Below are 25,084 nucleotides of genomic sequence, written 5' to 3'. Positions count from 1 at the left end.
TTTGCCCTAATAATGGAAGTTAAAGTTAAGTATGTCACATTGTATTTAATCATATTGTTTTTGCTCTTAACCAGAAATAATCCTTTGCCTTTAAATAAATGTTGCAAACATAGCATAGAGAATTTTTCTTAGTATCATAATGACCCAGTAGATAGGAACTGGCCTCCCTCCGAAAAAAAGTGAATTTCTTTCCAGTTGATTAACATTCTGTTAGAGAGTGACTAAAAAAATCTATTCCCCGTTCTGCCCACAGAGAACTATAAAGGAGGTATTTTGTCCTGTAAGTGACAACTTCCTTATAATTTCACCCCCTGAAGGTGAAAACCGATTAGGTGTTCCCCGAGCAAAATAAAGGCCCCCATGACTAAAAGTCCTGAGGGATCTAATAGACTTTAGAAACCTGAGTGCACTTATAACTCAAGCATCAATAACACTGCAAAACACTGAAGTGAGGAGACCTAAAACAATCCTCCACTCACTACTTTAACTCTATCCCTAGTGGAGTATGTTTCAGACTAGATTCCTACTACAAATACAAACATTTCTGCTGTTGTGGGCCTCTGGCACTCCTTAAATAGGTCTTGTTGAGCTGAAATAGAAGCTGGGAATAAAGCTGGGAAGCATTTTGTTCTGTTATAAAACCAAGACAGCACAAAAACACTTCAATAAAGAGTTCAAAAATCAGAAAAGACATTTCAAATGATCTGTTGTGACTGAACAATAATCCTGTTGGGAACATCTTGTCTCCATCTGTGATCGGAATGCCAAAAAGACAAAACTTCTGGGTTTTCACAAATTGAATACATTTCTCACAAATGTAAAACTATGTTTAACGGTGCGACTGAAAATTTCGACTATTAGTCAGTCCAGTTCTGCAGCTACAAGAGGAGGACGAATGATGAATGATTTAAGAGTCCTTCTAAGGGCTAATCTAAAACTGCCACCCACAAACCTCCAAAGAGCATTCTTCACTTCAATCATTTTTCCATTTTGATTGAAAAAGCTTTATCTCCACTGTGTTTCTTCACCGTGTCTCATAACCACAGCCAGTCCCTGATTGGCTGCCGCCACACGTTTTCACAGAAAAGTTCAGATTTTTGAACAAAGCTCCTCGGCGGACCAAGGCGACCGCATTGCTCTAACCACACGGATTTCATTGCTCCTGACTGCGCCATCTGCATAGGACCATTAGACGATCAGTTTTCAGTTTTCAAAGATCACTAGATCATTACGTTTGATCTTTCAAGGTGTTTCAAAGTTCAAACAGCAACTACCAACCTTTGGGGTCTTCTGCAATGTTTTTGCAACAGTTGAGAAATGAGAAACCATTCTTAAAAGCCTGTCACCACAGCAGGGCCATTTAAGAACTTCTTCCACTCAAAAGTCTTGAAAATAGATAAGCGGTGTCTGAGCATTACTCCAGGGCTCATAATGATGGCTTGAACTGATACTCCTCTAGATTGCTCTTAGCAAGGTAGACTTTAATTTCAGGAGAAGTATTGCCACATTCTGATCTCACTACACCTAGTCCAGGCTTTACTGTGGAGAAACCCCACCTTCAACCATGAACAGGCTTTCTGCAAGATTTTAATGTCTGTAACTGAAATCAGAATTAATAAATAAACATAAGGGAAACTAATAATAATAGAATAACCATATCTTAACATTAGACTGGCTTAATCTCATTGTGTATTGTGGAAAGCCAGCGGGAGATTGAAAGCAATGTCCCGGGAGAATGCCGCTCTGTCTCAGCATGGTGAGTCTCGGCTGCTCGGTCAGCTGAAAACTGGTGAGGCGAGCCGAGCCAGCAGGAGTGGGCATGTCCAAACACGTCCAAGCACTTTCAAAATTAAGCCATATGTCAAAACATAGATGGACAGTCTCTCACATTAAGTGTACCACCCTTAACATTTTTGTAAATATTAAGAAACCTGTACTCAGCTTTCTTTATCGGCTAGTTGAGCTTCTTTAAGTCAGTTGCTCTGATGCTGCTACCCCAACAGGTGATGGCAGAGGAGATCACATTCTCCACAACAGACTTATAGAAGATCTGCAGCATCTTGCTTCAAAGCTTGAAGAACCTAAGCTTCCTCAGGAAGTACATTATGCTCTCTCCATTCTTGTAGACGGCTTCACAGTTCCGTCTCCAGTCTGTGGTTCAGATGCACATCGACGTATTTATCCTCATCCACCACCTTCACTTCTTCTCCCAGTACGGTAATAGTGTCAAAGCTATTCTTGTTTTTCTTGAAATCTACAACCATCTCCTTTTCTACCCACATTCAGAATGAGAATTATTGCTTCCACACCATGCCACTCAGCAGTCCACCAGCTCCCTGTACTCAGCTTTCTGTCCATCTCTGATGCACCCAATGACTGCAACGTCATCTGAGTATTTCTGCAGATGACAGGAGTCTGTTTTGTGCTGGAAATATGAGACGTAAAGAGTGAAAAGGAATGGTGAGAGTACAGTGCCCTGTGGTACTCCTGTGCTGCTGACTACCTGGTTAGACACACAACCCTCCAGTCTCACAAACTGTGGTCTGTTTGTCAGGTAGTCTCTGATCCAGGCAACTGTTGAGGTCTCCACCTGAGTGTTCTGGAGTTGCTGTCTGCCTCGTCTAAAACCCAGTGGGTTTGTTGAAGCAGGTGTTTAATGCAAACTGCAGGGGGTCCTGATAGCTGCCTGTTTGTTTAGTCAGGTGGGTCAGCAGGAGTCTCTCTAGCACCTTCATGATGTGCGATGTAAGTGGAACAGGTCTATAGTCATTGGGAGCTGATGGGTACTGGAACAAGGCAGAAGGTCTTCCTAAGTTGAACTATTACATCCAAATATGCCCTTCTTAAGCCAAAATAAACTGTACACCATTATCTTTAAAAAAAACACTATGGTCTCTGAGGTAGTGAGAGTTCCTCCATGAATGACAACCTAACGGAATCCCACCGTCATCATTCAATACGAGGTTTCTTATTATTAACAAGCGGATTAGCTGCTTCATAAAGCAAGACGGTGCATAAAACAATCTCTGTAGAAAAACCAAGTCCAGGTTAGACAGGTATAGCAGTTTTCATGCTTATCTCCATCTAAAACATTGACGTTGATCATTAAACATGATGTTTTCATAAATACAATGAAGGTTTCAATGAGTCTCAAACCAGGCTACTGTCATAGTCTGTTTTGACTACTAGCTATTTGAACTAGAAATGCAATAGAAAAGCGTTGTAACATTTTCCCCTGATTGAATGTGGCTTCTGCAGTCAACCATATTGCCCAGATCAATAACTGCAACTGCTTTGAATGGTAATTGAGTCACTGTGTTTACTGGAGATCTTTAATCTTGGTATCTATTTGTAATTCATCCTCATAATGACAGAAAACAGACAAGCATGCAGAAATACACAACTCACAACTTCAGAAGACTCAACAGAGACAACAGCTCACCTTCTTATGTGCTTATCAGAATTTGTTTTGGGGATTTAAGTGTAAAGCTATTAAAGAGAAGCAATGTGGGGATCACAGAGTGAATGGGGTTAAGGGCTAACTTGTAATAAGTACTGTTTGTTTTTGGTTCTATACCATGTTTTGCTGTAGCCTCAGATACCCTACATCTGACTACCACTGGCACTGTACATCTTAAACCATGTAGTATAGCTACTATTTGCAGTTTCCTGACAATCATCACCCACTCAGCAGCAGCAGCCAGAGTTAGGCTGCAGGCTACCAGCAGCATCATTTCCACAGTGATTCCAACCCTTTTGTCACATCATTTCTTTTTTTTTTTACTGCGCTGTCAAAAATGTCAAATTCTGTTCAGGCACACAAGATTTACTGGTTGTTTGAGCACCGGTGAGTACTTAATACCAATAGCTAATTAGTCGACTTGCAACACGCTGAATTGAATGTACTCTTCAAAAAGGTTTCAAGTTAAACAGCCCCCACCCTACCACTTTTGTAGCTGTTTATTCCTGTTCAGGTTTAACAGGGGCTGGTGCACATCTCTGGGAGCCTTCCAGAGGTGGGGACACCCAGGAAGCCTGACGGTCCATCACATGGGAGACAGAAAAACACCATCTACACACTCTGAACTGATGGTAACTTGTATCTCCAGTTAAATAAACATGAGTGTTTTCTGATTGTGAAGGGAAATTGGAATACCCAGAGGAAGAAAACCAGAAGCTGCAACAGCTAACAACAAGAACAGGTGGCAATTTTGATTGTTTTTATCGGGTTTTTATGTATTAAAAAGAACCAAACAGCCTCTGGTGCCCCTGGCCAAGGCACTTAACGCCAAGTTGACTGTGGAAATGAGGCTCTGCTGTAAAGTGGTCAGAAAAGTGCGATGCAAACCCATTCCATTTACCATTTCAAGTGGAAGGACAGTAATTGTGGGTTCCAAACTTTAGGAAAATACAGATGTGAATAGAGTGGAGTTTTCTGGTGTTCAGTCTAGCTCTGGCTGTACATCGGGGGTCATAATCCTGCAGGAAGATAAACTCTCTGCCTTCGTTGAGAGTACCTTTGTTGCTTTTAACAGTTATTTCTAGGCATTTCAACAACTCCTCCAAAGCATCCCCACAGCATGAGGCTGCCACCAGCATGTTTCACCATGGTGATGTCATGATGTGCAGTCTCAGTGCTGCAAACAGCATGAAGGCTAAAAACATTCAGTTTGGTCTTATCTGACCATCTGAGCATCCTTCTTTTGCAGAAAGGACTTGTTATCTTTCAGCACTTGTTTTCTACCATAACAGCCACATTGGTAGAGTGCATAAGTAATAAACATTTGAATGAACGTTGGATGTATGCGATTCGATATAACACTGAAGCTTGGGGTTGCGATGGGACAAGATTTAAAAATATTTACGGCCTATTAGTTCTTTTGACCATGCATCTATAGATTCAGCTGCTTGTAAAATTCAAGGCATATTTTCATCAGATGTCTGAGTAAATAACTCCAAGGAATGTACAAAAGGGAAAATTGAAAATCGGAAAAAAATAAGATTACCTTTTTCACAAAGTGAAAAAACCTTCAAGAAGTGTGTATCACTTTATCTGAAAGGCCATATCTGTATTGTTAGTATGCTGTCCATCCTCCATGCCAGATAAAACCTAACGGCAAGCAGCAAAAATAAATAGAAAGCCGTGATGTTATATAGCAAAAAAAAAACTGCTTCTGTAATTGAATTTTCCAGCAGAACATCATGGATAACTGAACTCTAAATTACAGAGAGAAAAACAAATGAGATGCTACCTGTGCAATGTCACCAGAGGACAAAAGGAATGCAAAACACTCTTCCTTCCAGAAAGTAATGGATTTCACTAAGACAGCAGCAAACTCAAGACAGAGGATGATAACTAGTCTCTACTGATAAATGCCTTTTTGGTGTCACAAGGGATATTTACCGTTGGTCTAAACTATTGACCAACTCTTCTAAGACTGGCAATGTTTACATAAAACTGCATTAGGAAAACTCCTGAGCAATACACATATATTAAGCACAAGTGTAAATGCTATCCATACATGGAGCTGCATTTATTTAGGTACTTGTTTCTAACATAAGAGAGAGAAGTACAATAGGGGTTTTCAGCTACCACACTATTGGCCCATTATTTTACATCTTTAATTCAACCTGGATATAGACAAAAATCAAGAGCAAATTGATCACGCACACCTTCAAAGCCAAAGAGAGTCCAAAAAATGCTGCAGGTGACTTTGAAAAAACGCATTTTAATCCACGGGTATTAGAGTAAAAGGGGGCTAAATGAAAAACCATGTCACACAAAAAATCTTTAAGCCATGTATTGCTTTACTTTCATTTCCCAAATATGCACTGCTTTGGCTTGGTGCATCACATAAAATCCCAATGAAATATGTGGCGGATATTCCTGACATCAAAATACATTAGTGGTCATGGCTCAACCAGCCTCACCGGTTAATAAATATCTAATCTCTCTCGTAACTTCAATTCATCAGTTAAATCAATTTCATCTGAAGCATGAATTAAACATTTCCACCTGGTTAAGAGCTGAGCCCACGGACAGGAAGACAAGGTTTCTACATAATAATCTCACTCAAATGTCAGGAGAAACTATATTTTATTGGTCTAATTTAGAGTTTTATGACACCTATTAGTTTAATAGATTCAAAGGAGAAGATGGTAGGAAAAAAAACTGTAAATTTCAAAGTTACCACAGAATCTGCTCAGGATAGGATCCAAGTAGCTTTCAAGCTGACATGTAAGCACATGCCATCAGACTGAAATAGAAATAATCCCAAACTAAAGTAAAAACAATTCCACCAGTAATATGGAAGACAGCTAAACATCTATTGCCTCACGCTGCTGCTGCTCCAGGTGGTCCTACAAGCTTAAGTTCAGAGAATAGACTTTAACATACTAGTCTATAAATCACTGAATGGCTTAGCACCTAAACACATCACAGACTATCAACCCTCCAGACCACTCAGGTCTTCTGGCTCCATTCTACTCTGCATACCCAGAATTAAACACGGAGAAGCAGCATTTAATAATTATGCTCCACTGATCTGGAACAAACTCCCAGAAAACTGTAAACATTATGAAACCCTGAGTTCCTTTAAATCAGGGTTCATTTGTTTAACCTACTTGTTTAGAGTTGCTTTTGAATGTCTTATGTCTTGACCTGCTGCTACTATTTCACTGCAACGTGCTTTCCTCTGCAGTTTGTTCTTTTTTTCATGTTCTGTTCATGTACAGCACTTTGAATCTACTGTGATATTCTATAGAGCTGAGGTTGTAAACACAAACATGCTAAAACAAACCTACAAATGTAGTACTTTTAATTGTGACTTCTTCTACTTTACTCCTTATTATAGGAATGATTAATATGGGTATGAGCCTTAAATCAGAATGCCTTTATTAGCCATGGCATTATGTATAAATATTCATATATGTGTCTGCTTATGTACAGAATTCAGAAGTTTTACCTCAAGAAAATGTTGTTCAGAATAAACATGCTTTTTAACCCATGTGCACAAATATTATGAAGGATGAGAAATGCATTTTAATATTACAGCAATATTCTAGACAGCTTTAATAAATACACCCCCAGCAGCTTTTATTTGATCTATTAACTTTTCTTTGTCCTTTAGAAGATTTCTGATGACAGTTATTGTCTCGTAAATGACTTTGTTTTTAGCCAGCCTTGTTTTTCTCATAATCTTTCTTTATTTATGGTTACAATTACTTGTTGAAAGTCTTCTAGAAAAAGCTGCTGTGCATTTACCGTAATGTTGAGGGTGGAACCTTCTGTTTCTGACACCTACAACAGACACGGGATAAATCTAGAACATAAAATTATACAGATACCTCGAGCAATGCTAACAATGCTTACTGCTAATAAATGTTGAGGAATTTCCCAATCATAAACTGTTCATGTCATCTGACTAAACTAGGACACCACTGCTTTAACGAGCCGTTTGACAAACGAGTCGGCCTCTGCTGGTTCCCAGCAGAAAAGCTTGTTATGGAGGGACATTTTAAACCTGAGTTACAGTTTCTTCTAACAATCAGCAGGCCGTGTTTTGTGTTGCTTTGCAAATGCCAAACAAGCAACTTCGTTGCGCAGTAGGAAACCTTTAGTTTTTAAGCCACTCCATTATAAAAGCCGACTTGTGTTTATTATGGCTGCAGTCAGCATCAATAGCCTTAGCCTGGGTCCAGGATGAAGCACGCCTATGTGATGGGATTTCTATCCTCTTTACCCAATCACTAGGGTCTGCTCAGCCTGGCCAGCCAGACTAACGTATGCCTCTCTCTGATACGGCTGAAGTCAGTCTGCAACTATAGAGTGCTTTATCTGGGGCGGGGTTAACAGGCGCAAAGTAAACCAATCAGAGAAACTGCAGACGTGACGTAAAAAAGGCCCAATCACACTTCCGCCGTCAACATTTCACAATATAATTCAACATGGCGAGCCACGGTCGAGCGGAAACTACGATGAATGATTTTTTTAAAACAGTAGAAAGAGCAGTAGCAAACGAACGTAGCGGCGACCATCTTGCTTGTTTTGGCTGAGAGATGCTGCCAAAACATTATATGTAGGTAGGTTGGTGTTTCCTGTTGGGAGCATTTGACTGACGGCGGTGGGAGGTTCATCAGAATGATGGACAACAACTCAGCGAGGGTTGTTCTTTAAATAAAGGCCAGCAGTTACAGATGCACAACGTTTCTACTCCTTATTTCATTTGATTTATCTATCGTTTTGTTTTTCTGCACCTCACTCAACATATAAAGCCCGCCCACGCCTGTGATTGGTCGGTATCAGGAAAGAGGGCTCTATAGGAGCAGTTCCAGACTCAGTTTGCTGTATAGCAAAGCCAGGCGAGGGTCTGCTAGGGATGCCACACACGGCTGTAGGGGGCGCTGCTGAGACACCTCAGATCACACAAAAAAAACATGAAATAAATCAAATGAAATAAGGAGTAGAAACGTTCTGCATCTCTGACTGCTGGCCTTTATTTAAAGAACAACCCTCAGCGAGCTGTTGTCCATCATTGTGATGAACCTCCCACCGCCGTCAGTCAAATGCTCCCAACAGGAAACACCAACCTACCCACCTACCCATGCACCCAATCAGCTGATCCAACAGAAGTGGGCAGAGGGAATTAGCACAGTGTCTGGGAGCGATCGTTAACTTTTCTAACATGTATTAGAGTGAAATAACGTTAAGAGGCAGGTGGTGTTGTTACTAGCTCCAGTCAGCATATGATCTGTAGCTTGTGACAGATTTGCTTCACTGTTTGTGTTTTCCACCTGAAACAGCTGGGAGGTTAAGTGAGAAGAACCGTGTGCGAGTTCAGCTGCTGAATGCTCGTTGGACTGGATTTCTTTAATAAACAGACCAAAGAGAGGCCACACCAGTTGGAAAAATTAATTAACAATTGTTCTAAAAAAAAAATCAAGTGTCTTTTTACTCCATAATTATTTTTAGTTTCCATCCTCTAGTTGCCCAAAATGGCCAACAGTTTTATTATAACAGAATGCTATTTTTTCTGTCAGTTCATTTCCACCATTTTCTCCTTTTACACAGAAACAAGCCTGCCAGTGGAGAAAATGGGAACACAGTGTCCCCTTATAAAATAACCAGAACAGATAAAACCCTCCAGATGAAGATTTACGCCTCTTCTATCAGCTGTGGTCTTAAATAATGTTGTAGTTTTAACAGAACAGGCTAAAGCTTTCAATGAAATAGTAAAGAACATTTTCCCCATCTTCAAGTATTCTTTAAAGAATAGATGCAGATTAAATGGTGAAGAATGGAGCTACTTTAAATGCTGCTTGGTGCAAACATCTCCCTCTGTATCAGATTATCTGTTTATTGAATGTAAAACAAGTTGCAGCTCTGCCTTTGTGTTTCAGTTCTCTTAGGCTAGCTTAATTAAAACAGAGGCTAAAACTAGGGTCTTGTAGAGGGCACCAGAATGGCTAGTGTCTGCATGCAGCCTGGACTCTGTAAAGGTTATACATCATAAGGCCTTTTTCAAGCCTTCCAAAGTCAACTGTAGGCTTATAGATGATGAAATCATCATTTGGTCCGTGAGGCAGACACCCTGTCTACTTTTAAGACTAATCTTAAAACTTTCCTTTTTGACAAAACTTATAACTAGAGTGGCTCATTTTAGTCTGAGCTTCCTTTATAGTTTTACTGCTATAGGCTTAGGCTACTGAAGGACATCAGGATCTAATTTTTTCACTCTATAGAGTTCTACTGTTCTTCAATTATGCATTATGTGTTGTCATTTCAGCTTTTAACTTTCTGTTCTCTGTCATTTTTCTCTTCATAGTAGGTACACCTGGTCTGGCGTTCTGTTAACTGTGACATCATCCAGAGAAGACGGCTCACCCGCTACTACCATCTAATGTAGAACAGATTACTAGATCAATGTGTGCTTCTGTGCTTTTTGTTTCTCTTGTTGTGTCTCTGTTCTGTCTTCTGTAACCCCAGTCGGTCGAGGCAGATGACCGTTTATACTGAGCCCGGTTCTGCCGGAGGTTTTTTTTTCCCGTTAATGGGGAGTTTTTCTTCCCACTGTCGCTTCATGCTTGCTCAGTATGAGGGATTGCAGCAAAGCCATGTACAATGCAGATGACTCTCCCTGTGGCTCTACGGTTCCCCAGGAGTGAATGCTGCTTGTCGGGACTTTGATGCAATCAACTGGTTTCCTTATATAGGACATTTTTGACCAATCTGTATAATCTGACCCAATCTGTATAATATGATTGAACTTGACTTTGTAAAGTGCCTTGAGATGACATGTTTCATGATTTGGCGCTATATAAATAAAATTGAATTGAATTGAATTGAAATATTGCCTTTGGCATGACAGAGGATTCATTTGTAATGAAATATTAGTTGTTTTTTGGAGCTATTTTTCCAACCTGGAAGGCAGTAGCCTTCACTGTGCTGCCGCGCTCTCTGTTGCAGAGCAAGCGAGAGCGCAAAGCAGCTGTGAAGCAAATGGAACCCGAAGAAGAATATTTTTATTTTATTCTTATTCATTAATCAGCCACATGTTTAACGTTGTGTTGAAACATAGCACCAAACAAAATTAATAGATGACAAATACCACTTGTGTGATTTCATAAAACATGTTCCAACTTAAACACTAACCCTATAAGTTTCCGAGCAAAGCTTGAATCAGTTTATTTGTAAAGAATTATAATAATGAACTAACCAAACAATGACATTAGATATCTGAATTGTTTTTCATAGCAGAAAGCCAGCAGGAGCTGCAAAGCACCATTGCTGTCTCCGGTTAAAAAGTTCTGTCCACCCGCAATGAATCATGGGATAGGATTAGCAATGAAGGATACACCGGACCCATCCTTTAAATCAGGGAAAAAAGAAGGACACGTTTTTGGCCCACATTAGAAGAAGTCTTAGAAGGATTCATGAACTGGGACAGCCTTGGTCGTTGCGCTGTGACGTCATCGACCAACAAATACGTCCTTCGAAGGATGCAGCCCCTGAATTAAGTCAGAAATGATGGCGCTCCACCTCACGTCATCACTCCTGGCCATGTTGTTTCCTGGGCACACTTCAGAGAGGGATCTAAAAGTAAGTAGAATTTTCCTGGAATGAGAGCATTTGTCCTGGATTTGAGCAGCAAGTTTAAATGATCGACCAGTGGAATAACATTTCTGCACTATAATATGAACAACTCATCTCCATCATCTTATTTCAAGTGCAGTATATATAATTATATAATGACTGTTCTACGTAGACATGAGATGAACCGTTTTCCAGCACAGAGAGGGACTGCTGCTCAGAAAGCAGAATTCACGAGGTTTACTCAGACATGCATTGATCCAGAAAAAACACCACTTTGGGCATGATTTTGATGAAGGAATGGCTCATAATAGTTAAAAGCTCAACAAAGTTGATTTTGCATGATATAGGCCCTTTTTTAAAAACATGTTGACAATGCGTTCAGGCAGTGACAATAATACTCCCAGTCAGAAGGTGGTGCCAACAGCAGCATATAAAGAAAAGGGTCAGATCCTGAGCAGAAGAATAAAGAAAGCTAAGAGGTTGTGGTGAGAAGTGGAAGACGATTGTTAAGCCAGCTGTCATCGTTCTTTGGCTGTTTTTGTGCCACCTTTAATGAAACTAGGCTTTAAAGCTGGACCTGCAATGCTTGTCATTTTAATCAGAATGGTATTTTAATAAGCAATAGTTTTTTTGTTGGAGGCTTATTTTTGTAACCAACATAACATTCACACTGAAGTGCATTCAGGAACTGCACAGCCTATACGTAACCAGGCCAGCTGTTAGATGTGGGCAGAGGGGCTCTGATGTAAACCAGATCTGTACGCAGTAACTGTTCGATAAAACAAGATGAGGCCTTAGATAAGCCAGTGGGTGAGCTGTGCTGCAGAACCAATGAAATTCCTCAACACCATTCATCTTATGGGTGCAGCTTCTCCCACAGGAATGCTTAATGAGCATTAGAACCAATCAACCACACACACACACACTGAAAAACACACACTGACTAACCGTAATTTTCCAAATGATGCTAACTGTTCACTTCAGACAGATTTGCCATTCATTGAAGGAGCAGCGTGTACATGAACTCTGCCATCCCTGACAGTACCAGTCAAAGGTTCCCACTGCTTCCCAAACACACGCATTTGCAGATTAAACGACTGGCGGGCTTAATCACAAGGTTCACATTGGTTTTACAGCTTTGCAGAACAACTAAAATAACATATTCACAGCGTGCAAATTGTCTGCGCAGAAAGCGAGAGAAAGGAATGCAGGATTCAGAGTCTGATTTGGTAAATTACCACCAGAAAGGATTGCTGCAGGGTACATCATGATTACACAGCTTATTTACAAAAGCATGCGGAGAAGAGGGAGAGGGAAGAAAAAAATCAGTTCCAGTTGATTTGTCCTTCACAATACGCTCCAGAAGCATGGTGGGCTATCACATTCCTGAAAGGTATTAAAGTGAATACCATGTGCTGTTCCTGTGTGACGGGACTTAACGACCAAATAAGGACAACAGGAACTTCTGGTTCTCTGACAGAACATTCACCAAGGATCCTCTGGCTGTCTGCTACTAGAGGATGGTGGTTGCTGCAGTTTGGTTAACAAATGCTATTATTCACACTATAACCCTACAGCTATAAAATCTACTCCTGGTTGTAATCTTACTTTTTTCTGCTGCTGATGGACAAAGTGATAAATTAGGGATAGTTTTCCAGCTAGCCAATAAAATCTGAAAAGTGTAGCCGGTGTTGTGCTACACTGTGATACGCCCTAAATAAAGTCCAGTGCAACCCATTGCCTTTTCCAGTCACACTGGTAAACCCAAGGTAAGCCTGGAGGAGCTGCAGAGATTCACAGCTCAGGTGGGATATTAGTTATGAGCCACACACTTTGGTCTTGAGACTGAAACAAGAACTGAACTTAATAAGAAACAAATAGTTTCATACTCCTAAAGTGCATGATTTTATGGCTTGATAAGGAGGATCTATCCATCCATCCATCCATCCATCCATCCATCCATCCATCCATCCATCCATCCACCATCCACCATCCATCCATCCATCCATCCATCCATCCACCATCCATCCATCCATCCACCATCCATCCATCCATCCACCATCCACCATCCATCCATCCATCCATCCATCCATCCATCCATCCATCCATCCATCCATCCACCATCCATCCATCCATCAGACAACAGGTCCAAAGAGAAACCCAGACGTCCCTCTCCCCAGCGACATACTCCATCTCATTCTGGGGGATCTCAGGGTGTTCCCAGACCAGACAGGATATATAGTGACTGCAGCAGGTTCTGGGTCTTCCTTGGGGTCTCCTCCCAGTGGGCCGGGCCTGAACCAGACGCCCAAACCACCTCCATGGACTCCTTTAGATGTGAAGATCAGGAGAAGAGAGCTCCCAATCTCTACCCCTCATTCTCACAGCGTCCGTCTCAGCTCCTCTCCGCCCTGCGCTGTCAGTCGCTCCTTCATCCTAACGTACAGAGAACACAGAGGTGCTCCTAGCAGCACGCGCAGACCACACAATAAAAGCTAGTCAAAATGCAGAAGGAAGACCAAAAGCAAGTCGTTCTCTGGAAAACAGTTAAAATGCTTCACTTTTTGCAACCAAACATTCTACAATGGGTGAGCACACTGAAGACAGACGAGCTTTATTTGTTGCTTATTCTGGTGCGTTTCATTTTTAATCACCTAAGTTATTGTATAAATCTGGTCTGCCTTTGGTGAATTATGTTAAAAATACGGATGTTGTGATGGTTCAGTTTCCTGTTGGTGCGTGGTGATCTGTGTATAGTGACTACACCAGGGCTCCACTGTCCAGCAACAATCCAAATAGTCTAACTTTAGCAGATGGCCAACCACGCCCTGCCGCTCTGTGCCGCTCTGTGCCGTCCTGCAGAGGCTGTATGATGCTGTCATTGATTATTTTCTCACCTTATTCTGTTTTTATTAACCATAACCTCTCCTGTTGGCCTTCTTTTACTCTGTGCTTTATCTAACAGACCAGTTGAGTCAAATTAGCTCTCGTTTTCACTTCTCTACTCATTTACACGCTCGTACTTTTCAACTCCTCCTCTCTCATAATGTTGCACTGACACTTAAGTCTAGACTGATAAGGGCCTCACTCGGTCTTTTTTCTCAGCCATGCTCAGAGGAGATCGTTCTGAAGAGGATGGTGAGAAGATAATAAGAGAAGGCGTAGAACAAAAGTGACGCTGTTCATCGTGCCATAAACCTGGGAAACCAGAGAGCCTGTGGCTGGAATATGATGAGCGTTTTAGACTGCTGATGGATGCAGAACTGGGTGACCCAGCGTTACATAACTGAGCCCATGAGTTTGGCTTCAGCATTCCTTGCTGGTCGCCCTGCAGCCTGTTGCTCAGCTGTCTGTTACTGTGTTGCTCACACTGGGAGAGGATTTGTTTTGTCCAGACTCTATGTAGGTCAGTTTGGTTCACGTTATCTCAACCCTCGTAGAGGGTCCAGAGATTAATCTTTTTTAACAAATCCGGCCTTAGAAAGCCCAGAAGCTGTTGTGCCAACAGCAAAATGGCAATGATCTGAGCTCAGTCTGGCTTTAGCATCCAGGTCGGTGTACCAAGTATTCACCTGCTTACAGATTTCTTCTTTTGGTGATTTCAATGTTTCAGGTCCTCACAAGAATGTTAACTTCAGACAAAGAGTGTTTTACAATGCTATGGAGGAACTTTGGGGCATTATTTTCTTTACTGTTTTCATTTAGCCACATTGGGGGTTTCAACTATAAATAGCCTGTGCTCATGACCACACCACTCCAAAACCTTTATTCCATCCTTTTGGAGCCATTTAGAGAAGTCAGGATCAACAACTTCAGGACCAAGTCACCCTGGTCCTAATGTGATAAAGCAGCCCAGACCACTACACTACCACCACCATGCCTGACTGTTGGCATTATGTCCTTTTTCTGAAATACTCTGTTAGGATAACATCTGATGCAGAAGGCAGGCCTTCTGCTACATGGAACTGACCATGGCACACCACCACAGCAAAATAACAGCCACCACAACTATCAACTTCTTTTGAAAATGTATGTCACTGCTGCCAATTTAGCAGATTTCTCACCATGTTCATGATCCTTTCAGACCCATCCAGCGACCTTTTTCAAAAAAATCTAGCGACTTTCTTCTGTGTTATTGGTGACTTCCCATGAACGCACTAATCGTTCTGAAGTTATTGTGCTGCTGTGAGCCTCTTTATTTGTGACACCTTTGAAGAACAAAAGCCCAACAAAATGGGTGAAAAATGTAACTTTTATTGTTTTTTCTCTTAATGCATTTAAGCTGTCGCTCTGACGATTACCCAGAATCATTTTCACATTTTGTAACAGTTGAATAGGTTTTCTAAAAACTAGAATTTTTCATCATCGCCACATCTTATTAAGTATATAATATTACCAACAATATAAAAGAGTTTTAGTCTGATACATCCCTACAAGTCAAAACAAAAGATGAAACTAAACACTAGAGAGATGGCACATGCTGCTTTTAACTAGTCATGAACCTCATCATCCTCATCATCAATGAAATTCTGGAATAATGGCAAAAATAATATCAAGTCATTATTATTAAAGGCAAAGTTTGCCTGTGCAAATTCTGTTATTGGAATGTGAGGTGCAATGACAATAAAGATGAGGATTATGATTAATATGATGATGATGCTGAAAAAGGATTTGTGATGTTTTTAACAAAATCTCGTGCGATTCTCATGAAGGCCAGTATGGCGTCCTGCTAGCTGAACGCGTTGTCACACCTCTGATGACCGCTGTCTGCACAGACATGTCACATCACAGATAGGAAATGATCTTCAGATCAACAAAATGCTTTAGCAAGCTGTCTAAACTTGGTTGCACAAATGGTGACTGCTATAGAGATTTAAGTTTCATCTGTGACTCCAACACTGATATTTAAACCCTAACCTTTACCTTTACCAGGAATCTTATCCAACACCCGGGATTGCATCGGGACATCTCTAGTTTTTTCACGTGGCTGGATAACCTGTCTGCAAGTCACATTTTGGATATAGTGACTAATCCATTTAATTAGAGAGGATCACATAGGATTTTCTTCATCTTCACACAACCACTCAACCTAACAGGGTAAACACGTGGAAAGAGGAGATTTATTTGCAAGTAAGGAAAAGCTAAATAAATAAAAATGAAAGCTGATGGAGGAAAGGACTGATGTGGAAAATTGAGGCTCAAAGGGGAGAGAACAAATGAAAGAAAAGAGGGATGAAAAAGAGGAGGCTAAAAGCAACAAAGTTACTTTCTTGCACATTTAAATGCACACCAACTGGCACACGAGCCAAAATGTGCACACATGCTCATAAATCTCAGTCACTGTGGCAACGGCACACCTCCACAACCTTCTAATCAAGTTTGTAGAATAGACATAGGACTAATGCATTGGGATGGATAACCCCCCCCCCCCCCACACACACACACACACACATAATAATTCTTCAGAAATGTCCAAGAACAAAATCAAGAACGTGTTGCTGAAGGAACAGTCATTTTTTGTACTTAATAAGAAGGACTACTACATGTTAAAGTTCTTGGAGTAAGAAGCCAGGACTTATGCTTAGAACCCTCTACTGGCTAGAAGACGGTACGTCCTAAATACTCTGAATTGTAAATGGATGGGGAAAACAGTTCAACATCTTCTGTCAGTCAGACATTATACATCTTTTATATTACTCATATATAAAATCATCACACAGAGTGAAATATTGTTGAGTCTTTAATTCTTGTGTTTTTTATTATGGCTTAGAGATGCAGAGAACCCAGAGTTGAGGGTCACTACGTCCCATCTTGAGTTTTAACAGTTCTGAAGACGTCAGCTGATGGTTGTAGAGTCTCAAATGGAGGACTTGAGATTATTGTTATTTCTGAGCATTGCACGGTCTAAACCTGGAGTGGATTTCCTGGGACATTCACGCATAGATTAGTATCTATATTAAACGTTTTCTAAATGTGAATAGTCCTCCTCTCTGTTTAATAATACTCTTCAAATAGCTGAAAAATGGCTTCACAAGCCTTCCTAGACTGATGGAGGTAAGAAACTGTTACTGATGGTTTTCCACCTTCTTGTTGTTTACACACCTGTATGCTCCAGACCAGCAAACATCTGAGGCTTTTACTTCTATAGAGATGCTCAAGCTAATGGTAATGAGTTCATTAAGTCAATTATATTAGCTGCTATAAACCCTATGGGAGCAGCTAGGGTGTACTTAGTTATCCCCATGACTATATTCACCCTGATGAAAACTTTGTTTTTCTTTTTGTGACTGTCCACTGTAATTACAACATTTAGAGCATGTTTTCTTTGCATTGTTAATTTTTTCTGCAGACAATAGTTTATAAGACTCGGGTCAGAGCGGGCATGATTTGATTTCTGAATGAAGAAAATAGGCCAAAAAGTGGTGATTATTTGTTACTACCTCTCTAGAGGGTGTTTATTTTTAGCCAGGGAGCTTACAAAGAGAAAAAACACTGAATATTCAGATAATCGATACTCTACCAGGAGCTTTTCTGAGCATGTATCCAAGTAGCTCAACTTGTTGCTTTCAAGTGAAATAATAATGGCACTCAGCACCGTAGATTACCCCTAAAAGCCCAGCCCGGTGCTGCCCTTTGGTTTTGCTTCATCCCAGCAATACTGACATGACTCTAAAGAGAAGATAGACGTGGAGGGAATGACCTTTGGGTGCCATAAAAGGAAACGCTCAAATTGTGCATCGCTCCCAGACCAAAGCAAACAGCTTGGCTGAAAGGAAGACGGCAGGAGAAAGATGCTCCTGGCATTAACAACAACAAATCCTTCCATCCTGTTTATTTGCCTCTGAGAGAGAATTAAATGAAAAACATGGAACAGAGCCGACAGTCATTGAAGAGAGTACATAATGATGGAAATGATGTGGGCTGTGTGTTTAGTCTGGGCCCTGATTCAGGCCAAATGGACCAACTGCATGTTTCCATAGCAGCCTGGTTCAAAGCCTGCTGAACCGGGGAGCAAAGGTTTCAGTCTGGACGTAAAAACGTACAGAAAGCTGCCAGATTATTCTCAGCAACAGCAGCGTCTGGGTTAGGGAACGCCTGTTACATGCTACTATCCCCCCGCTTTGTGCCACTGGCAGAAAGGTTGGGAAATGTAGGAATATGACTGAAGAAATGCTGCTGATTGGTGCTGCTGACTAGGATCAGACATTGATGACAGTCACTATACGCACACAGCACACCTGAGCTGACCCGGCTGCAGAAACAAACTGAAGGGGGACTTTCTATGTTTTCACCAAACATTTTACTTGCTTCAGGCTGGACCGTGGCTCTGTGACCACTCCTACAGAGCTGCGTAAAAAAATGATCTAAATAAAACTCCAAAATCAAAAAGGAAAGTGTTGTCAATTGGGCTTCTCTTGAACACGTTAGCTTTGGGCAGGTTGTTCAAATTTGGGCTCCTTTTCACATTTGGTGGGTTTTTAGAAAGGAAGATATGAAAATAATTGTCGTTGTGTGTCGTAAAAATATAAAAAACTTCTGCATTTTAATGAAATGATGTCTCCTTGCACTCATTTTCTTAGTTAATTCATTTTAAAATGTGCAGAATCTGTCAAACTCTGGTTAATCAAGCGTCACTATGAAGTGGTACTGGTCAATTATAAATGCCCCAAATGGGTTGAGATCTTCTGACCAACTTTAAAATGTTTCATAGATATAAACTTTATAATAAGGTAGATTTACAACTCTATTGGTAAAAGATTGAGCGGTTGCTCTGACGGCCTGACAACATGAGGCTGGTCTGGTGTGTGCCGGTTATTTAGTTGCCTGATTGCACATTTTTGTGGGGAGCCTGTGAGAGTGATGTTTTTTCCTCTACTTCAGGCCAGTGGCGTGTTCTTTATTCTGTGTGTAATACTTCTATGTTTTTAACATGAGTTCTAGACAGGTTGAGATTGGGGCAGGATTTAGTTTTTTTACATGCTTTGGAAAGAGTCAGATCTGGCAACACAGCGTAGTGCTGTGTCTGTTCATTTAACTCAAACGTCAAGCATAAGCATGCGCGGCGTGATCAACATGAGCAGTGATGTGGGGCTGAAGTAAGCATTCATACTAGGAGAGGTAACTACAGCTAAAGGAGCAGAACGTAGCAGTGTTCCCCTTCTGCGTGCAGGAAACCCCTGATTCCTCCATCCGGCTGAGCTTGGTTCTGCTCCCCGTGCTCCTCGCTGCTGTAGCTAACCCTCCCAGCATGGACGTCTCCTCCAGGGTGGACTGCAGCGCTTATGGTCCTCACAGAAAGGAAGGCCGCTGCTTCCTGCTGGTTCTCGTTAGCTCAGTTGTTACTTCTTCTTCTTTGTTTGGAAATAAGTCAGAATATCCACGCCTCAATAGCAATGGTGACCACAGTAGTTTCCAAGTACGCTAGGAATGTAGTGACCCCCCCCCCCCCCTCTCAGTAGTGGTGTATGTTTGATTGGTTGAATTGTATGATTGATAAATTAAGAGAGGAATAGCAGAAAGTTGGCCACTCTGAGGTAAAAACCCAGGACAGGCACGCCCCCCCCCCCCCCCCCCCCCCCCCCCAGTGCCTGCCTAAGCAGTATGAGGGAGCCTAGCCTAGGCAGACACTCTGTTATATTGACTTAGTCACAGATGTCACATTAGAATTACAGGATATTCAGTGTAAATAATTATCCCTGATATATGAGACATGTGTATTAGCTTGTAGTGATGCACATCACTTTGTTTCAGCTGTTGGCCGTTTTTAAGGTAGGATGTGGAGATTTGCAGTATGAGGGACGTCTGTGACTTAGAGACTGGCACCATGCCACACTGTACCGTACAAAGCAACCCGCACTGTCCACCACCACACGTTAACTCTCAACCAATGGGAAACACTGATCACCATCAAAACAGCATGCCCATACCATGATACCACCAACACCATCTTCTCCATAAAGGTCCAGTTTGCTGAGCGCCTGACAACGTTGTGCATCAAACATTCTAGATATAAAGTCCCATCCTGTCAGCAGGATGAAACCAGGAGCATAAGTTAGAGCTGGAGCCACCAGGAATACGCCTTACCTTAGCCAACCGTATGTTCACCCATTTGGTGAAAGTCTTCTTCTGAACGTCTTCTCTTTCATCTGCAAGGACAAAAGGAAACACAGAGTGATCAGAACAGGTCAATCAGCTGAAGGTCTGAAAGCATCACAGTGCACAAACATCTCTAGGATGGTCCGCTGTATATATATATATATATATAGTGTATATATACATTTAACTTCAGTACTGACTTCAGGCTCCCAAACTTCTCCACAGAAGCAAAGCAGAGTGGTGCTCAGCTTGATAACAGACTCCTCTAATCCAGCTCAGGGCTAATTGCATCCTCATCACATCAATCAGCAGCCCACTTACAGGCGATGGTTGGCTGGGTGTCAGCGGCAGAACAAGCTGGGATGAGGAACCGTTCAGACCGCGTAGCATCCTCCAGCGTTTAATCCCTGTCTGTCTCTACACCCGCTATTAAAGCACATCATCGCCTGCATCTTCAGCGGCGACCTGTGATCAAAGCCCAGAGCAGCCACAACCGCTTTCACCTCCTGACAGCATCTGTTTTTGCTTAGGAGATCAAACTCATTTTTACATTAGACACACAGAAAAAGAAGTTTCCAGTGAAGCTTTCTAAACCAACCAGGTGAAAAACATGGCTTCCCATTTTCTTTTATTCAGTTCCACCTGGCGTGATAACGGCCAGACCTGCAGAATCAGGAAATCACTTAAACTGTCTCACAACATGAAGTAGACAAAAGAAAGCGACTCCTCTTCCTCATCGAAGGGTTACAAAGCAGCTTCTGAGGCTTTGGGACTGCTGGGAACCACAGCGCTAAACTTTTCCAGGAGGGAGTGTCCTATAAAGAAATACTATAACAGAATCAGAATCAGAATCAGAAACAGACATACTTTAATGATCCATCCATCCATCCATCCTTTTTCTGACCCGCTTAATCCCTCATGGGATTGCTGGTGCCTATCTCCCTTTAATAATCCCAGAGGGAAAATATTTAAATAATTCACAGGAAGTACTATAGAATTATTGCGAGCCTGCCAGCGAGTCCACTTTAAATAAAGAAAACCTGTAGTTCAACCAGACGTTGATGTCTGACCTCAAACAGGTTGTTCATCCTTATAAAACTTCCAATATGGCTGTATGAGAAGAAGCTGTGAGCCACAGTGAGCCATGACTCCTCCAGTCATGTAAAAGACCCCCCCCCCCCCACCACCCCCACATTAGCCTTAGCAGACGATGCGCTGTCACAGAGGACCATGTTTTGCTGGATAACTTTACATGGCTATATGATTCTTTTTGAGTCTTTTTTGTGTTTAATCAGATTCTCCTTCTGGTATTCCAATCTATGTGATGATCTGAAACATTTCTGTTTGTCACAAAAAGCAACGCTACGTCAGCATTTTCTGCACCACTTTGTTCCTGACGAGTAATTGTGAGCGTGACCGTCTTCCCGGCAGAGGTGCGGCCATTTTTCTGAGGAGTGTTCAGACGAGCCTGTTCAGGATGACGATCTTTTCGCCGTTCTCCAGGAAAGGTGCTAGGGTACTCCTGGCAGGCAGTTTTCAGCGCCGTCTGTCTGAAGCTCAGCTTTTATTTTAGGACTGAAACGACAGCCTGACAAGCTCGTAGGAGCAGATGATTCTGGGGGTTTTCCTCATTACTCTAACACTTTCATCTGTGAACGTGGAGTTGCTACCCTTCACAACCATTTACCTTGGACTTTTTCAGCCTTTGTCCCTTTAAACCTCCAGTTTCAGAGTATTGTCATGTAATTGTATGTGCGTAGCTGCAACGCAGGGGAAAGGATTTTGCTAATAGAATCCTGAGAAGTTACTCTGATCCCCCTGAATAAAACGAACCGCCGTCGAGTCATGTCACAGTTTACTGGGTGTCATTTACTCTCCGTATAAATCCAGCTGCTGGGACCACAAGCTGACTGTCTGGTTACCACATGGAGACACATGGTGACACGGTGAGACACGGTGGTAGTGGCATCATGCTGTGGGGATGCTTCTCTTCAGCAGGGACAGGGCAGCAGGGAAAAATCCTCACTTTCTGCTCCTATCTAAGGGCCCCAGGTTACGGCCGTAGCCACTGGTTCAGGCTTCAGCCAAAGCCCAATCCTCCAATTAACCCAAATGTCTTGTCTGACCCGTTCTCAGCGCAATTGCTTCACTAAATTCACCAACTGCCAACATTTATTCTTCTCAAAAATCCCTTTTACTCATTTCAGAATGCAGCTCATTTAGTAGAAATGTTAATCTCCATCCATGATTCTTCATGGGAAATGTCATCTCTCACAAACGGACCTGCTCAAACCGCTTGACAGCTGAACATTTCCCACTTTAATTGGTTTGCAAAAAGCTCAAGGTTGCAGATATTTCTGTCTCCAACTGAGCAAAATGTCTCAAATAAAAGTCCTTTTGTGAAGAGCAGTGCATGAGGATGTTTTTTTTTTTTTTTTTAAAAAGGGTATAAATATGATTAATTTTTCTTTTCAACTTTTCTCTTTTTTATGCTGTAAAATTGGACCATTGATTAGCAGCGAGGAATCAAAGATGTCCTCTGATGGAAGCGACGGCGCTATGAGTTCCCATAACCCCTCTGCCACTGAACAGGTACTGGAGCTGCTCCTCATTATGAGAGAGAATGAATTACACCGTCATCTGGAAACACAACATCAGGTTAATATTACAGCAGCTCAGCTAACCGTAAGACTTTGAGCATGTTTGTGATTGTGAGCGTTGGCTCTGGCCCGACACTGGCTAATGAAGCTGATAATGAAACTTCTCCTTTAATTAACAGGTCACACGTTGAGAGGTGCACTGGCTGAAACCTCTCTCTCTGTCACACACACACACACACACACACACACACACACACACACACACACACACACACACACACACACACACACACAGACACACACACACACACACACACACACACACACACACCCCCAAACTCAGACCTACTGTTCAGTATTATTTCCACACGGTAAGAAAAGAACACAAACTGTCTTCTCTAAAGCGATTAACGTCTACATGTGTTGTCAAACTTGGGTTTTAGAGTTTCAACATCGGACAGAGACATCACTTAGGCCAAGAAAAAAAAACAGCAACAACAACAACAACAACAAAAGGCTGTATATGAAGAATTGGTTTAGTTTGTTAAATCGTGAATGAGCTGTAATCAGCCCCATTTATTTCATTAATTTCCCCAGCCACACTCAGGGCCTGATTGCTTACAAATGTGTAGTATCGAGAAATCACTTCCAATCAACCTGTGTGACAACACTGAGAAGGCCAGATGCAGCACAGCATCCCCAGATCTAAAGCAATTCCAGAAGAAATGTGGAAAAGGGTTACCAAACCATTTCTGATGCTTTGGGACTGACAGACCACAGTGGAGGTGATGGAGCCATACGTTCTGCTGCCTGGCAGAAAATGCTGAAGTTTGTCACCATCAGCTGAATTGCACCTGGGTTATGTAGAAGGGTCCAGATCTAAGATCTAAAGCAGAAATGGAGGGTTTTAAAGTTGTAGAATCAATTATCTGGTTGAGAACCCTCCAATGTGGACGAGTTAAAAGAATCCTGCAGAGAGGAGCGGGTCAACATTCCTCACTGTCAGGTACCTCAATGAGGCTGACGGCACTGTATTTTTTTTTATATTGTGTAATTCTAATTTTTTTCAGCAGGCCTCCCTCATCAAAATGGCTGGAAAAAGCGTGTACACAATAAACATAAATTATAAAATAAAAGTATATATCACATCTCTCTTTAAATGTGTCTGACTTTTGATATTTCAGCATTTCCATTCCAATTAGGAATTGTATTTATTTATTTTTGTAGGCCTCCTAATTATAAGCAGAAGAAGGAGTGTGCATTAAATTATAGGCAGGAATTATTTTTCAAAATGATATTTTTTTTTCAGTTCAAAAACATTTATTAGTTGCGTTAATGAACCCTTTACATAAATACTTCTACTCTAGATTTCATCTCATTCATTTTAACCCCAGTGTTTAGCAGCCGCTAACAGGCTGGCCAGGACTGTGCTGGATTTAGCTCCATATTGTTACCAAGAAAAAATAAATTATGATGAGAAGAACTCAGATTTATCAGGACAATGAAAATGAGGATGCTGGTAAAACCCCAAAGCTGACAGTGTTGCTGGGATTGCTATTTATCTTTCTCCAACTGTCTTTATCCAATGCTGGTTTCCTAAGCACATCACTTAAATCAATATATTTGAAAATATCACTTAATGCAGGTATTTTGTACGGTTAGCTACAATTGCCTGACGTTATCACTGGTGAACTAAAGCAGCCTGTACCATAACGGGTGGGTTTTACCTTCATGGCAGCATGTGTTTGTTTTTGCAGTGACAGAAGGAAGGGATTATATTTTCATCATCACAATAAATGTAAAACATTATCAGGATAGAATTTTAAGTCCTTATGGCTCATCCCTAATCAGGGTGATGTACAGCGCTGGTTTCCCCCACACATGGTGTTCTGGACGTGGGTCAGCACATGTAGAGGCACCAAACAATTGGCCAGAGGTTGGATCACATCATTTATTGTTTACTGGCTCTAATAAGGGTTTGGCAGGTCAAGTACTGAAATTCATTTTTCTCTCTATGGGAATGCAAAACTATTGCTTTTATCAATGGTTACAGTTAGCATATGAATGTTCTCCTAACACACCCTGTCACTTTAGCTGGCTGCGCCTGTCCTGGTATATCTGCAGATTTTCCACTATTTTCACCTCCAGATTGTTGGTTGTTGATCATTTTAGCTGACTTCTGAAGATAATTGCACAGAATTGTATTTAGGGTTAGCAGAAACAAAAAGAATCATCAAAACATTGCAGAAGTCTTTAAAAACGATGACTATACTGGTCTACTGGTTGGACATTAGAT

General features: G+C 41.5%; 1 protein-coding gene across 15 annotated transcripts in view; it reads right to left on the bottom strand.

Annotated features, from left to right (window-relative positions):
* Positions 1 to 25,084, bottom strand: part of dmd (dystrophin) — a 311,598-nt gene that overhangs the window by 188,888 nt on the left and 97,626 nt on the right. For all 15 annotated transcript variants that reach the window (XM_036127849.1, XM_036127856.1, XM_036127844.1 and 12 more), the window contains exon 2: positions 20,177 to 20,238. In XM_036127849.1, the coding sequence (XP_035983742.1) occupies positions 20,177 to 20,238 (62 nt within the window). The remainder of the gene's footprint in view (positions 1 to 20,176; positions 20,239 to 25,084) is intronic.

This window comes from Fundulus heteroclitus, chromosome 24 (genome assembly GCF_011125445.2).
Source record: "Fundulus heteroclitus isolate FHET01 chromosome 24, MU-UCD_Fhet_4.1, whole genome shotgun sequence".
NCBI lineage: Eukaryota > Metazoa > Chordata > Actinopteri > Cyprinodontiformes > Fundulidae > Fundulus > Fundulus heteroclitus.
Note: the sequence above shows the minus strand (reverse complement) of the source record. Positions and strands in the feature narration are given on the sequence as shown.